The sequence below is a fragment of the Scomber japonicus genome, chromosome 22, assembly GCF_027409825.1.
Source record: "Scomber japonicus isolate fScoJap1 chromosome 22, fScoJap1.pri, whole genome shotgun sequence".
Classification (NCBI taxonomy): domain Eukaryota; kingdom Metazoa; phylum Chordata; class Actinopteri; order Scombriformes; family Scombridae; genus Scomber; species Scomber japonicus.
In genome coordinates this window covers 4,805,844-4,822,170 of record NC_070599.1, presented here as the reverse complement: position 1 = coordinate 4,822,170, position 16,327 = coordinate 4,805,844, and the positions used below count along the sequence as shown (strand labels likewise).

Here is a 16,327-nt window from a genome sequence, read left to right as displayed (position 1 = left end):
CTCCTTCACACCAACACTGGCCATCAGCAGCGTCTGACGGGCTGCATCCTTTTGCTGTAGCAACGCAGCGACTCTCCATCCTCCTCCTCCTCCTCCTCTTCTTCTCTGCCTTCTTCATCTGCGTCTGACATCCGGACCGCAGGAGCCTTTTGTGCCTCTACGGGGGCCATTGTGTTTCTCCCCTTTTTTTTGGAGAGACAGCAACACCATGGACATGATGGGCAACAAAGAGCGACGAGGCGTGAATTTCAAAGGCTTGCTGAAGAGGAATTGGCTCCTGCTTGCCACGGTTCTATCAGTGCTGCTCGGTATGTGAAAGCCCCCCCGATGTCTGTTCATGTATGCTGATAGAATGCTTACAGCTTTCTTGATGTCGTCTTTTAATTCCATATCCATCCCTCCTTTATTATCTTTGTTTTACCATTCAGTCTTTTTTCTGCCGCTGTCAGTGTTGAAATAAATTAGCCTCTTTTACATCAGCTGACTAAACAGCAACAGTAATTGTGAGTGTGTAAGTAGGCACATGCAGTGTTTTTTAAATATTCATTTTGAATATATAATACATAATACAGAATGGAGGATGAGGACTCTGTGTGGTGCTGTAGGAGACATATCCCTCTGTCCTCCAGAGGCAAAGAGCAGGTTTCTCCTCCTCTGTGTCTGGATGTGTCTCAGTCAAACGTGACCAGACTGAAGTGACAGCTGATGTTGGGTCAATGTGTGGCACCACAGCACAGTGTACAGTACGCTATCTGTGGACTTGGAAAGCATTACAATGTCTGAATTCTGCTTATAGGATGTCTTCTCATATTTTTTGACTGGTTACTTCGAGCTGCTAGATTAGTAAGACCTGCTTGCATTCAGATTGTAAGAAATAGCTCAAAATGTTTGTAAAATAAAACTAACCTAACCCTAACCCTAATCCTAATCCTGGAAAGGGGTGGAAAAAGGTACCCTGGTTCTGTCTAAAGTTGTATGTTGTATGTCAGTTGTTCAATCTGTACAGAAATATAGCAATTTGTGGTTTTATAAGGAGTTACAGTATGTGCTGGAACTCAACATTTTTTTGATTTGTGCTGCATTTCTGGCAATAACTTGAACCTTGAACTTATACAGGAGGTTGCCAGATCATCACCTGTGAGGACAGGTTTTAGTATAGTCTGTGTACAGACTGTTAAATGTGTAATGACAGGACTTCAGAAATGTTTGACCATTGTTCGTCAATAATTAGTTCCAGCCTGTAACTCCTCTTAAAATCACAATTTTACAGTTTGGTTTGTGACAAGATTCAATGTGTAAATTACAGAGATAACACAAAGCAAATTATAGAGGCATAAAAAGACAATGGACAGTGGCTTTATGAATCTACCATAAATGAACAGAGATGTAAAAAGAGAGACCTGAAGGAAATAACAAAGTGCAGTCAGTGCATCTGGTGCTAGCTAGCTTACAGCCAACATACAGTTGGTTTATTGGTTGTTTAAACACAAATTTGTGCGAATGACAGGAGACAAAATTTGGCTTTGCTTTCTCTCTGAGCACATCTTTAAAGATCATGATAGGGGTTTTTCTTCCGCTTTGGACACACTCAAAGAAAGTCAAAGCAACTAATGTGGCAATTGTTACTTTCTTTGCCTGTACTGTTGAAACTGCTGCTGATGCTAATACAGTAGTTGGTGCAGGTTAACATTTGGAGAATTTGCCCAATTGGCTTGACCTCGTGGAGAACCTGTAGCCTTAGAGACAGTGTTACAAGCAGCTTGAACATGGTGCTCTACATCAGCAAATACCAACATTGCAAAGTAAGTGGTTGCCGTTGGTTGCTGAAAGCTTTTTTTCCCATTTTGTATTCCAATCTTGAAGCTGTAAAAATAGAAACATAATACTCTCCAGATGAAGTAACAATCAACTGGATTTATGGTATGGCCATCAGTGAGCATGTTCCTGTTGTAAAGGGGTTTAAAAAACAGGCTCAAAAGTGAAAGTTTTTCACCAACTTTTTGAAGATAATTCATTATTCACATTTAGAAGGAAGGATCACACACTGGGTCTCACTCAAACCATAGACAACTGCACTGACCACTCATCCAAATCTCAGCCCCACAAGAGGCACACCTGCAGCCATGTATACACCTGTGACAGAGGCAGACAGCAGAACAGAGCAGAGCAGAGGAGCAGACAGTGATGTAACCTCACTGTGCAACGAGTCCTGACCTGCGTGCTGTTATTTGAAAATGTTTTTTTCTCCCTGGATACAAATAACTTAAAATATATGTATGAAATAAATTTGTCAAAACTCAGTTTTTGTGCTTTTACAAATACTATGTGCAGATTCTGCTTTACCCCTACTATATAGCTCCATATTTGTTACATCTTATATGAAACATTGCATTGAAATTACGTTTTTGTGTCGACCACATTCCATCTACTATGGCAATATGAGACATACCTTCACACTAATCAATATTATCTCTCTTGTAAGCTACAACTGGAGAAATGATCCACATAATTTAACAAAATTCTGTTTTGTGACAAGTTGATGTAGTCACTGGTTGATGCTCACTGTGATGTTTTTGAGAAATTGGGTTTTATCATTATATGTCACTTTGGCATGGTGGATGGGCTCAAATACTACAGTACTCATGATCCTCACTACCAATGCTATGGAAGAGAGTCCAGTCAGGTGCAGATCAGAGTCCTGCTTCAACATTATATAATTTCCTCTTGCATTAATTTTGCGTAACTAATCAAAACAATATGAATACATACTTGTGATCCATACATGAGTATGCAAGAGGACTATCTGTAATTTGAGAGAGGCAATCCTTTAAGAAATGGGATGGTGGCACCACAGGTCATTAGAAGTATACATCACAGAATATTAAGCTGTGATTGAAAGTCTCCAATTCCTTTCTGTACACAGGCTTGTACCTTTGACTTTGAACATGCAGAACAACACAGTTTTCCATCTTCTAGACATATCATTTAACCAGGAAAGTTTCATTCCAATTCAAGCAATAGAAATGTCATTCACCTAACATCGTCCATGGGAAAAAAATGAAATAGATCTTCCTGAACCAGGGATAATTGAAATACCTCCTCCCATAGGTCATATTTTAATGGATCACCATTTGCTGTGTCATCCCAGTCTTTTACAAGCAACTTTAATGGTGGTCTGTTACGTGTGATAACGCACTCAAATGTTTGGAGTGCTTTACTAAAATCACTGAGTGGGACACATGTGAGTTTTATAGCTGGAAAATATACACCAGTGTGCACTGTGTCACATGATTTCCATAGAGAGTAAACCTTACTGACCTGTGTATTAATATGATGGTGACAGCAGCTAATACAGAGCTAATTCTGCATCCAATTAAGAGATATAATACATTTTAAATATTAGAAATGTGCAGCGTTGTGTCTTTCTATGTCTGTATTTCATTTTTATGTTGCCAAGACCAACCAGACTAATCTTTTAACTTGATTATGACTGTATTCTTGTTTTTGAAACCAACTAGTCTTCATTATTTGACTGTACCTCTCTTCTAATCTTGCAGGGATCAGTTTGGGCATTGTGGTCAGAGAGTATGCATCCCTCTCTAATCTCGACAAGCAGTATTTTGGGTTTCCTGGAGAGATCCTCATGCGGATGCTTAAGCTGGTCATCCTTCCGCTCATCATTTCAAGCATGATAACAGGTAATTTAAATATAACTACTAATCTAATTGCACCCATATGCTTACAAAGGTCAGTGTACTTTTAATTAATGAGCTTCAAGCAATTAGCCAGTTTAATTTATCCAATGAACTAAATCAACAAACCACAAGGTGTTCATCAGTTTCCATTAGAAGAGAAAACCAGTCCAGTATCCATATCATGGCCGGATCTACCATCCCGCCGGGCGATCTGGGCGAGTGCCCAGGGCCTTTGAGCAGAAAGGGACCCTCAATGATGGGAGTAAAAATGTCTTTTTTGGGGGAGCCTCTACAGAAATATGACACAAGGCTTGATCCATTCTCTTGATGTTGATAATTATGGTCGCTTTCAGAAACCTAGTATGTCCAAAACTAAATATGGAGATACAAGGTTTCCATCCAAAAGCAGCATTATCCAATTAGAATAGAATAAAAGTTGTTTGGGGGTCGTGGACTTCAGTGCCCAGGGGATCCTGGGGATACTAATGCAGCCTTGAACCATATGAAGTATGTTCATATTGGATGATTCTGCATTCTGTTCCAACCTTGATGTAAGGTCAAGAGCATAGAGGTCAGGGTGATGGATGGACATGGAGGCCTTGTTCTCCTCACTTTAACTACATTATAGCATAGGAAAATACACCAGTGTATAGACAGTAGAGTTGATTAACCAATTAGTCAATGGACCAAAAATGATTCAACGACAATTTGGACAATCAGTTACCATATCTACCATACAGTGTGACCCATTCTCTTGTGATGATTATGATCACTGTTGGAAACCTAGTATGTAAACAAAATATAAAGTTACAAGGTTTCCATTCGACAGCAATTGGAATAAAATTGTTTGGGGGGCGTGAGGTTCAGTGCCCAGGGGCCCCTTAGCGTAGTTATGCAGCATGTGCTAGCTTTTCAAGCAAAGATGGTAAATATGTGAGAATTTGCTGCTTTTCTTTGTGGTGGTAACAAACTGAATGCCTTTGGTTGTTAACTTTTGTATAGACAGAATACACACATTTTACACCATCTTGGTTAACCTTCAAATCTACAAACTTGTTATAATAATAATAACTTCATTTATATAGCACCAGTTTACAAAGGGCTTTGACAGACAAAGCAAAAGCAACAAGACTGACATTGATACGATGAAGATAGAGGACAATGAAAAACAGTAAGGAGATGATGAAAATATAATATACAAATATATAAATAAAATAAAACGAGATAAAGTAAAATAAAATGGAATAAAAGACAGTAACAATAAACTAATGACTTGTGATACACATCGCGATTGTTGTCAAATGATATGACAGATTAATTGATAAGTAGCTATTTGGTGGTAAACAAATTAGCAGGCCACTAGAGGCTTTTCATCATTGAACCTTTTTAGTGTTTGGTAGCAAGTTATGTCAAAATGAAATGATACTGGAAGATAAATGCATGGCACGTAGCTGTAAACCAATGAGATGCAACCAGTGCGTGTCAGACTGTGCACAACACAGTTTTAAGCTTCTTGCAGCCTGAATGCAATGAAGCTCCAGTTAGATAAACATCTATCTGGTTGTGTTCAGCTCAGTCAAGAGGAAGAAACAGTCTCAAAACACACAAGACGAGTGCAGGGGGGTATCTGATACTCCAGCTGACTGGTGAAGAATGTCATTTAGGAGGCTGCATTACATCTTCCTAAGCTAATCCTCCTCACATCATTCACAGCAGCATATCAAGACTCCCTGCTGGAATGGAAGTAGGCCTAGAAGCAATCCATTCTTATAGATGCAAAATGAAGAAATGACATGGCATATTTCACAGAAGCCTCAAACTGATCTTATATAATATGACAGAGAGTGAGGAATATAAGCAGCACTTTGATAGCAAGATTTCTTTCTTTTTTTACCTTCAGCTTGAACTAAAGCTGAATGATCAATGAGTATAAATGACAAATTATGTTTGATAAAGAACTTTTCCATCCAGTCATTTTGTTCCATTATTAGTCCATGATGCCAGTTTCCGCATCAGTACTTGTTGATTAGTAGAATTTGTTTTTCCCACCTGCATTTCCCTTGAGTTTCCCCACCTGTGTACCATCATTTCTTACTACGTATTAAATGAATCTAAGCAATGCCTGCAGCTGCACAGTCAGTATCGAAAGCTCTCCTGATACCTTTTTTCTGTCCACAAAAGGAGACAAATGGATTGTCTCTATCCTGCTTAGGGATGAAATGGATGGTAAACAACCTGATTACAGATTATTCAGCTTTGACATCAATTCAATCTGTCTTGGATGTTGGTTTTCAGCAGTTATACGGCAGAACATAAGGATCCAATTATTCCAATTATTAGAAATATACTCTATGGAAGTATCTAAAACTGCTTTGACGAAATAACTTAAAGGTCAGTTTACTAACTGTTTTCAGTAATTACTTCCTCTCATGGTCTTCAGCAATAATGAATGGCATATCATAGCTGAATTTATGTGGTGTTTGGTGGTATTCATGTATTTTAATGGCTTGGTATTCAGCAGATCGAGTTTGCTCATTCCTTTTAATGAGGGAGGCTGTGGGATATGGTTGAAAGACCTGAAAAAACAAGTGAAATTACTTCAGCTATATTTTTCAAAAACAAACTACAAAATAAATTAACATTTAATTATTAAGTGGAACAAGAATAATAAATAGCTCCAACTAAGAGAACTTTGAAGAAAATGACAAATAATGATAATACAAACAGCATTATAATAACACTAAACTATATAGTAGAGACTGTTGAATGTTCTTCAGCTACTAAATCTAAGCGTTTCTGTTGTCATTTTCTCTCATGTTCTTTAAAAATCTTTTCTTCTTTCTTGATCAGTCGTTTTCAAAATCCCTCGCTTGCCTCTTGAGGAAGCAGCCTGATTAGATGAAAAAACAGTCAATCGGGCTGCTTCCTCCTTTAGCTTTTGTCTATTATGAATTTTGGCATGAAAAACCTTTCAGTCAATTTACAAGCTGCAATTATATTTTTGACACTAGACTGTTTGGCAAGCCTTTGGTTTAGATTTGGATCAAAAATTGTGTTTGTTTGTCCTCAGGTGTTGCAGCCCTGGACTCTGAGGTATCAGGAAAGATAGGTCTGCGAGCTGTTGTATATTACTTCTCAACAACTATCATTGCAGTTATTCTCGGTGAGTTGATATTTTCCTTCTCTCAAGCCTCTCTTCACTTTACTCAGTCCGGCTTTGTCCAAAATTTAGAAAATATGCCTCCCAACACCTTTAGATTTCACCAATTAACACATATTGTGTTAGTTTCAGCAGTTTAATAGCCGATACAAGCTTCATAAGTATAATTCAAAGAGTCAGTGAATGACATGCAGCTACTGAGTAATATCAATTAAAACTGATTTGTGTATGTTTTAAAGTCTTTAAGCTAGGCGGGAAACCTTGTCACAAAATAGTTCTAGCATGTGACTCCAAGTAAAACCACAAATTATAGTTTTTACATTACTGTTTCAGTATGAATTTAAAGTACAACAATACCACTTATAGCTAGTGTGCTTTAGAGGTGTTTTTGAAAATTTGGATAGACCCAATAAGCTAGCCATTTCCTTGCCACATGTTGTTATGCCATGCTAGGCTAAACCACATCCTGATTCCAACTCTGTACTGAAACGATTGCTTTAAATTCTATCTTTTGAATGACTTTAAAGTTCACTTCAATGATGCTGTGTGTAAAAGTGGTGGTTGACGGTGTTACTGAGATGTGGTCATCCTTTCCAGGCATTATTTTAGTGATGACTATCAAACCAGGAGTCTCTCAGACAGCTGATCACATTGACAGAGTTGGGACCACGCCCAACGTCACAACAGTTGACACACTCCTGGACCTCATCAGGTGACCTAACAGCCATGTGAAAGAAATTGAATATGCTAAATATACACATAGAAGGGGGGCATCAGCATTTTAACCCATGTTACTGCTTTTTGCCAACAGCCGAGTGAAAGTTTCCATTTGACCAACTTAGAAAAAGAATCTGTAGGCTTATGTCTTTCCCTGATGCTCCAAAATTGAAATATTAGACCTATGGTGATCAATCAAGTGATTTGACGCCTCCTATTCTGTCTTTAAGCTTCTAATAAATTAAATTGTACAACATATTGTTCAACACCATCCAAAGGTAAAGGTGGTTATACTTATTGGGAATGGCCATGATTGAGGGTGGGCCATAGCCTCTTCTTTGCCACATTCCAGTGCCTCTCCCACTCTGTATGCTTTTTGCATGTCTTTGTAGGCTCAATGCAATAAATCATAGAAATGGGGCACACATTTTCTGACAACCCATGAAAGCATTGCCAGTGTTCTCGGTTGTACACACCAGAAGTGACAGAAGTAGTTGTGTGAAGAATGAAAAGGGAGCTTGAATGAGTCGTCTGAACCTTCCCTTCCTTTCATACACCCACACACCTGGCCGATCTCTCTGAAAAAGTGTTTCTGATTGTGGTGTTGTCTTCAGAAAGCTTAAAGATTATGTTAATTTGGACATTGGAAAAGGGTTTTCAGGTGCTGTTAGACAAGCACGTTGCTTGAAGCAAATTGAGGCCTTTAATTGCAGAGCTCTTAGGTTCAGATTAGACTTTTGCCACTAATAAGTTTCTTGAATTAAAAGAAGATGCCTTGAAAATAATGTGTAGAATGTACTGAAAATCACATATCCCCACATCTCTCTATTGATAAAATCTTCCCTGGTATCCCTGGAGAAAGCAATCTTCAAATAGCTGATTTCAGTGTTTTAGCACTATTGCCTCAAAAGACACAAGCATAGGAACATGACATAATTAACTTAAAGAGTCTTTTGCAATGCCTCATCTGTCACTGAATGACTGCAATACTCTTGTAATCATTATCTTCTGTGTCCTTCATCCACCCCCGATCTTTTCCCATCAACAGAAACATGTTTCCAGAAAATCTGGTGCAGGCTTGTTTTCAACAGGTAAAAGTACATCCATCATTCATTTCTGTGCCACTGTTTAAACTGTGATTCAGACCTGCAGTACATAATGATAATACAGTATGAAGCCATATGAAGGTATCACAAATGTTCTGTTCTGTGACCTCTAGTACAAGACCAAGCGCAAAGAGTTGGAGCCTCCAAAACCGTCAGCTGAGACCACCACAATTCCACCTCTGACTACTACTATCATGGCAGCAGTAGAAGTAGGTGTGATCAATCCTCTATTCTGATCATCTAGAGAGCAGTCAGTACCTTAATGCTATCAATGTCATTGCCTTTCCTGACTCCCAAATTTCTAGGAATCAAAAAAGGTTTATGCTCGAGTCTACAAGTGTCCTTTATAGAAAACATTCTTCTGTCGACTTGTTCGAGTTCTGATCTTAAAACGACAACAGTGTGTCCTTGTTGAGCCATCTGCTTCACGTGCAGTTTCATGTTTCTGCACCTGGCAACCAGCGTCTGATCTAAATTCATCAGAAGACCCAATAATGAGTTATAAGTAGCTATGGGTCAGTGGGCTGTGATCCCATAGAAAACATTTGCACAGCTCATCAATGGCTCTTTAGAGTCAGCTAATGTGGCTGTGAAAGCAGCTTCCTGGCCTAGTCTTGGCTAACTGAATGAATCCCTTCCTTGTTTCCTCTGTCGGCAGAATATCACCAAGGATTATAAAATCATTGGGGCGTATTCTGATGGAATCAACGTATTGGGCCTTATCGTATTCTGTGTTGCTTTTGGACTCGTCATTGGGAAGATGGGTGAAAAGGGACGCATCCTCCTGGAATTTTTCGATGCCCTAAATGAAGCAACCATGAAACTGGTCCAAATAATTATGTGGTATGTATAAAAGATTGATCTACAGGCATGGGCTTCCAAAGTTAAAACCTATGTGCAAGGTAAACTGAGGAGCATTCCTTCAGTTTTTAAAACTTGGACTACTATGTAAGTGCAACTTTGTCAGTACTTTTTAAAGGATGGATGTATAGGTTCTGCATGTTCCTACATCTGAGACCTGAACTTGGCCAGTACACATTCTTTATGGCCTAGCCCCTTTGAATCTGGCTAGTACTGAAAACTTCAATTATTTTCTCGCTCTTCACCATTTAAACAGTAGTTAACAAAACATCTACCTCAAGGTTTTCTTAGTACTGAGCTTTCAATCACATCTCATGGTCCTCACCCGATGGAGTTATTTGGATGGGGTTGCAAACTTGGGGGTGAGATGTAGTTGATGTGTTAGAAGAAGATTTTTATACATAGTAGACCAACACAAAATATGGCATGGTGGCCCACCAACACTAACAGTCAGCTTATGCTAGTTAGCCAATAAACTATACCTCTTAGGCCAACATGTGGCATCTCATAACATTTTATTATTATACCTGTTCATCCTAGATATATTTTTTTGTCATTTAAGTTTTTTTTATTCTATCCAAGATAAATTTAACCTTTTACAAATATTTGTAAGATGAGCACTATAGAACAATATGAAGGCCAAATCAAGTTATGGAGATGCCAGGTTTTTTCCTACTGTGTGTATGTGTGTGTTTGGCACTGGAATCTCAACATTGTTGTCACAACAATATTTCCAGAATGCATGGACCATCCTCTGAATTATAACTCCCCTCTGGTTTAGCTTTACTTTATCCATTTCCAGTGTTGGGGACTTCCCACTGGGACATTTGTAGCTACTTGTAAAACATGACACATATAGCTTTAGAGAACTTGGCACAGTCTGAGAAAGGAAAACAGAACTTCCAAATTAAAATTAAATTACATTTGAAAATGACTAAACTGACTGGAATTTGAAGCTACATATAATAAAACAGCTTTGAACTCACATAGGTAGCAGAAGTCTTTGGGTCTTTGATAGATACAATAATAAAAAAAAAAAATTTATACTGTGTCAAAATTAAGTCTAGATTAGTTAAATCGCTTGGTCTATACATTAGTGGAAAATCCCCATCACAATTTTCCCAGAACCCAAGTTGGCATATTCACATTTCTTCATTTGTCCCACCAACTGCTCAAAACTTACATTTTGGTCTTAAAAAATACTTGAGGATGAATCAATCATTAGAATGGAATTATTTTGTCAACTGACTTATGGTTAATAAACTTATCATTTTATCTGTAGTCTGTAGTCAACTACACAGTATTTGCTATAATCACATATTCCATACCCCAAATGACTCAAACCATTTGTGTTTTTTCAGCTACATGCCGATAGGGATCCTGTTCCTAATCGCTGCTAAGATCATTGAAGTGGAAGACTGGGAGATCTTCAGGAAGATGGGTCTTTATATGGTGACGGTGCTGAGTGGGTAAGCTGTCCTGTTACTCTGTATCCGCCTGTTCCAGACACTGGGATTTATGGTTGACATTTGGGCTGATTCTCCCCCCAGCGATACAGTAAAAGCTGAGCTCTGTGTGGGCACTGATAAGGGCCAAGGACATTTAAAACTGCTCAACCTGCAGATGCAGTAATGAAAGCTTCGCTCCTGCCTCTAAATCTAAGCGACACCATTAAGGACTGTACAGTAAATCCCTTCTAGTTTAGGTCAGAGGGTTAGTCCAAGGCTCTGAGTGTGACATCAGTGTGCATAGTGTTCGCACTTTGTTGTAATGTTCTGACCACAGCATAAAATGCAGATAAAAAACTTTACGTGAAAATATGTTACTTGTGAATTTGAAATTTTCACATGTAGAAAGGGGTAAAACTTTGAGGTGTAGACTCTTTACACATGATAACTTCCAGCTGTCACACCTCACTTAATTTTATGTTTTTCATGTGATAATTACTTAAGTACAATGTTAAGACACTTTACATGAATATTTCCTTTATGTTTCACTTTATACTTGATCTACTTTTCAGAAGAAATTAGATAATTACAAGAAATTAATCATTTAAATGATTTAGCTGACAACTGTAGTTTCTAGAAGAAGATTGTACATAAAACCTCATAAAATGTGATGAATTGTTATGGATTAAACTACCAAACAATAAATGAAGTAGTTAAAATCACCTACTCTGACCAACTATAACAATGAAATACTGCTACATTAACCTTATCGCATCAGTTATACAATTATATAATATATATAATAGAATGTTCTGGAAGAGGATATTCTGCATAGGGAGTACTTTTTTAAGCACATTTTGCAGTTCATAATACAATATTTTTGTGTTCTGTGGTCAGTGCAGCACTTTTACCTGTAATGAAGTATATTTTACATGGTTGCATTCTACTTTTGAGGGATCTTTTGTAAAGTAAACAAGTATAAGCACAAAGTGAGTGCATGACATTGATTCTAGTTATATCTTGATTTAACAGTGTGCAAAACATTTTAGGGAGTTTACGTTTTCATGGGGCAACTGAATAGTTAATGATGTAATAATAAACTAAAAGCACTTTTCTTTTGTCTTATGATTATAGATATGAAGTGTACCTATTTCTCTAAATGCCTTATATTGAACTAGTGATACAGAACCAGTATATAGTACATTGTTGTAGAATAAGCTGTTTTGTTCCTCAGTCTAGCCATCCATGCCGTCATCTGCCTGCCACTGATCTTCTTTGTCATTGTGAGGAAGAACCCGTATACATTCACACTGGGAATGGCTCAGGCACTGGTGACAGCACTCATGATCTCCTCCAGGTCAGAATCTTGTTTGTGCTTGCATTCATTCATAAATTGCCATTCATTTTACCTCTACTAAAGGAAGGAATCTCTCTATTGCTGTATGTATGTATGTATGTATGTATGTCATTCACATATATTTTGAACCATTCATCCAAACAAATCCACAGTTGTTGGGTGTATGGCTGGGGAACCAAGGGAGTGCAGTGTCAATTTTGGTGCAATTTGGACACACGATTTGTTTAATATTAATAAACTTTGAATAAACCAACAATTAGCTAGCTAGGGCAGCTTCAAGGCTCTGACGACTGACTCCTGCATGTCATGTAGAGACCAGAGACAAGGTGTGACATGAGTCAGCGAAAAGTGCTCTAAAGAGAGAAAAGTAGACAGTGAAAAGAGTGTCTGAGAGCTCAAAGCTCAATACACAATGACTGTAGTTATGCACATCAAACAGGGCAAATACATGGGCAGTTCAAAACCAGTTTACCTATTATGGTTTGAGACCTTGGTTATTGTGAGACCAACTACAGGCAAAGCACAAATCTGTGGAGGAGACATACTCACTCAAATCCAAACTGAAGGCACAATAAAAAATAAGAACAATCTCAGAGCCCAGTATGATCCATCCACTTTATTTTAGATGCAGCCCTTATTTTAGGCCAATCGAAAAGAGATTTGTCCATTTATTCCATGTTGTTGGTGTATATACTCATTCACACCTCACACCATCTGTATCAATTTTTCTAAGTATCAAAGCAGCGGCCAGTGGCCAAGCAATCAGCCCGTTGCAAACTGGCACATTTTTAACGGGCACTGCACTAGTCTATTTAATTTCAGGCCAGCAGGGAAAGACTCATTTTTCATATTTATGACTTTAAACCACCGTGGACAATAAGGTCACCATAACAAAGCAACCACTGAGTTTAATACATGTCTTCCAGCTCTGCCACCCTGCCCGTCACCTTCCGATGTGCTGAGGAGAACAACCGCATCGACAAGCGCATCACCCGCTTCGTCCTCCCAGTGGGTGCCACCATTAACATGGATGGCACAGCACTGTATGAGGCAGTGGCTGCTATCTTCATCGCCCAGCTGAATGACTATGCTCTGGACATTGGCCAGATTGTTACCATCAGGTACAATTTAGTCACTCTGGGGCATTTCTAACTGCAGGTTATGATACAATACACAACTTTATTATTGACCAGCAAGGAACCACACCTTAAAACACCATAAGAATAATAAAAACATAAGACACTAAAGAAAACATTAAAAAATGAATGACGTGGTGATCTACAGCATGTATAATAATAAAGTTATCACAGACATCACGGACATTAAGGCACAATAACTGCTGGCTTTGTTCCCCCTAGACGGTTTAAAGTTAGTTCTTTACCTTAAAAAGGAAAATAGATAAATCAACCTCATCATAAGGTCCCTTTAAATGATGTTTAAGCTGTTTTAGTGCTTTCAAGTAAAAACAATTTTCCATAATGTTCCTCTGCTGGGATTGAAAGTTCATTCTTCATTCAAATGAGAAGTCCCTAGTATGATTAGAAAAATAGAATTTTGAACATCTACAATTGCATGACAACTGGCAAACTTGTTTGTGAGACTGTCATTTTCTTGAGATTTTCAGTCATTTATATAATGCCATAATGAGAAGTTCACATTTTGAGTAAAGAGCAAGAGAAAGATGTGAAATCTGACTACAATTTACATCGTCTTATTGGGTAGTCTTAAATCTAGACCTGCAAAAGTGCAGAATATGTCCCCTTTAAAGAAAGAACATTGATTGGTGGTTTTGCTGGTGGCACAGAGGAAAAACCAGGGATCATTATAGGCTTCACTGTTGGGGCATCATGGATATTTGTACTTTTTTAAAAAGTCATTTGGACTGCCAAATTGCAAAATTCTTCGGTATAGAGGTAACATTTTTTTTCTGTATGCTTGTTTCTCTTTGCTTTAGTATAACAGCAACGGTTGCCAGTATTGGAGCAGCAGGAGTTCCTAATGCTGGTCTTGTTACCATGGTGATAGTCTTAACAGCTGTAGGATTACCTGCAAATGACGTCACACTGATAGTTGCTGTGGATTGGCTGCTGTAAGTTATTTTCTGTCAATCTTCTATGCAAGTTGTTTTTCTTCTGTGATGAAAAATGTAAGATTCTAAAGTAAAATAGATGCTGTAGAATTCATTTGGTGGTTTGTTCCAGGGATCGGTTCCGAACTATGATCAACGTGCTTGGTGATGCTTACGGAGCCGGCATTGTCCAGAAACTATCCAAGAGGGAACTGGAGAGGATGGATCTAACATCAGACGTGGACGTCGCCAACCCCTTCGCCCTGGAAGCCAATTTAGATGACGAAGAGTGCGAGAAGAAATCCTATGTCAACGGAGGCTTCACCGTCGACAAGACAGATGCAATCTCCTTTACTGAAACCTCCCAGTTTTAGCTTCTAGTCGGCTCAGTGGAGCAAAGAAAGTGCCATGCTGCTACGGATGTAAAGCAGAACAACCTTCCATCATGTATCTGCACCATGATGAGTGAGCGCCACAACAAAGCTCAAACATTAGCAATAGCAGCCTCCATTAAGCTTATCCAAGATGATCACCCTTCATGTCGGACATTTACAACCACGACCAGATTAAAGTGCTTCCTTCTTACACTGATATTGTGCCAAGATTACGAAAAGTCTGTTATCTTTTTAATTAAGAGTGTTTTCTTGCAAAGTTGCACTCAAAAGAAGAGCTGTTTGTGTGAGTTGTGCATGAGGACCTTCTTTTTGGATGGTGTGTGTATGTATTCTGCAAAAAAAAAAATCAATTCAACACTAGTAAACAAGATAATAATATTTTACAATTCAATCCAACTTTATTTGTGTCTTGATTAGACCATAACTCTTGAAAATGTTTGAATGATCTTTTTTGTGTGGCTGTTGTTGAATGTCGGTGTCCCATAATGCACTGCTTGTATCTATCTGTATATTTAAACTGTGCCAAACATATAAAGAGGTTTTTCACCGAGTTGCATGAAGCAATATGTTAAAGAAATGCTGATCTCCAGCTGCAGACAGACTTCTTTTATGGAGACTTCAACAAAGACTAGATATGATTAAAGAAGGCTTATGAAGTCATTGAACACTGTGAAATTTGAGGACATTTTTTCAGAACAAATCACTAACATTTGTTGATCAATTGCAAAGTATATTAATCATAAATATTGTCTGTGTTTAGGCAGTGTGGGGAAATAATATAGTATATTAGAAACCCCAAATCGTACCTTCTAAAACAAGACCAGTTCAACTGTACAATGGATTTATGTGTCAATAATCCAACATTTAGAGTGTCTTTTTAAGTGTTTTTTTCTACACTTTCGCTGTGGTGTAGGGTAGAAATATGTTCAAATGCTCTTAAACCAATGGTAGTCCAGCTACTCTAGGATGTACCAAACTCTAGCTTTGGTCAGCTGTTAAAGGAATAGGTTGACATTTTGGGAAATACACTTATTTGTCTTCTAGCTAGCCAAGCTCAAAAATATGCCTACAACGTTTCTAAAGTCAACAATGATCTAGATTGATCAATCAGAACACAAACAGAAATGTGGTTTAAGACAAGCATCCACCAAGTATTTCTATCTGGCAACGACACCAAGATGGCAAGCATTCTGGAAAGCACTCTGTCAAGAAATAGTTGCAGAAAAGAACTGAATCCACAGATAACGTGTCTGTATAAACAAATGAGATATGACATATTTGGAGTTTTAGAGGTGTTGGTTGGTGTATTTTTAAGCTTTGGAGAGGCTAGTAGTTTGAGCTCCTTTTCAATGACTAAGCTAAGCTAAGCTTATCACCTCCTGACTCATGCTATGTATTTAAGACACAGACATAACTTTTTTGTTTTTCTCATAAAAATGTCAGCTAAAAAGTGAATAGCCATATAATCCAAAATAAAATAGTAATTAACACAAGCTACAGAAACACAGATGTACATAACC

General features: G+C 38.1%; 1 protein-coding gene across 1 annotated transcript; it reads left to right on the top strand.

The window, feature by feature from the left end:
- The first annotated feature begins 208 nt into the window (after positions 1-208).
- slc1a1 (solute carrier family 1 member 1) lies at positions 209-15,222 on the top strand. The gene is made up of 12 exons (XM_053343844.1): positions 209-308; positions 3,558-3,698; positions 6,766-6,858; positions 7,453-7,567; positions 8,621-8,663; positions 8,792-8,887; positions 9,337-9,521; positions 10,901-11,008; positions 12,222-12,344; positions 13,271-13,465; positions 14,299-14,433; positions 14,546-15,222. The coding sequence occupies exons 1-12, from the start codon at positions 209-211 to the stop codon at positions 14,784-14,786; spliced, it is 1,575 nt and encodes a 524-aa protein (XP_053199819.1). The 3' UTR covers positions 14,787-15,222.
- Positions 15,223-16,327: the final 1,105 nt, after the last annotated feature.

What these genes read in the sequence shown, in the direction of transcription:
- slc1a1 (XM_053343844.1), top strand. Translation starts at nt 209, where the DNA reads ATGGACATGATGGGCAACAAAGAGCGACGAGGCGTGAATTTCAAAGGC. An exon ending in CATTTCAAGCATGATAACAG is followed by an intron (nt 3,699 to 6,765) that starts GTAATTTAAATA and finishes GTTTGTCCTCAG; the next exon opens with GTGTTGCAGCCCTGGACTCT. An exon ending in TATCATTGCAGTTATTCTCG is followed by an intron (nt 6,859 to 7,452) that starts GTGAGTTGATAT and finishes CATCCTTTCCAG; the next exon opens with GCATTATTTTAGTGATGACT.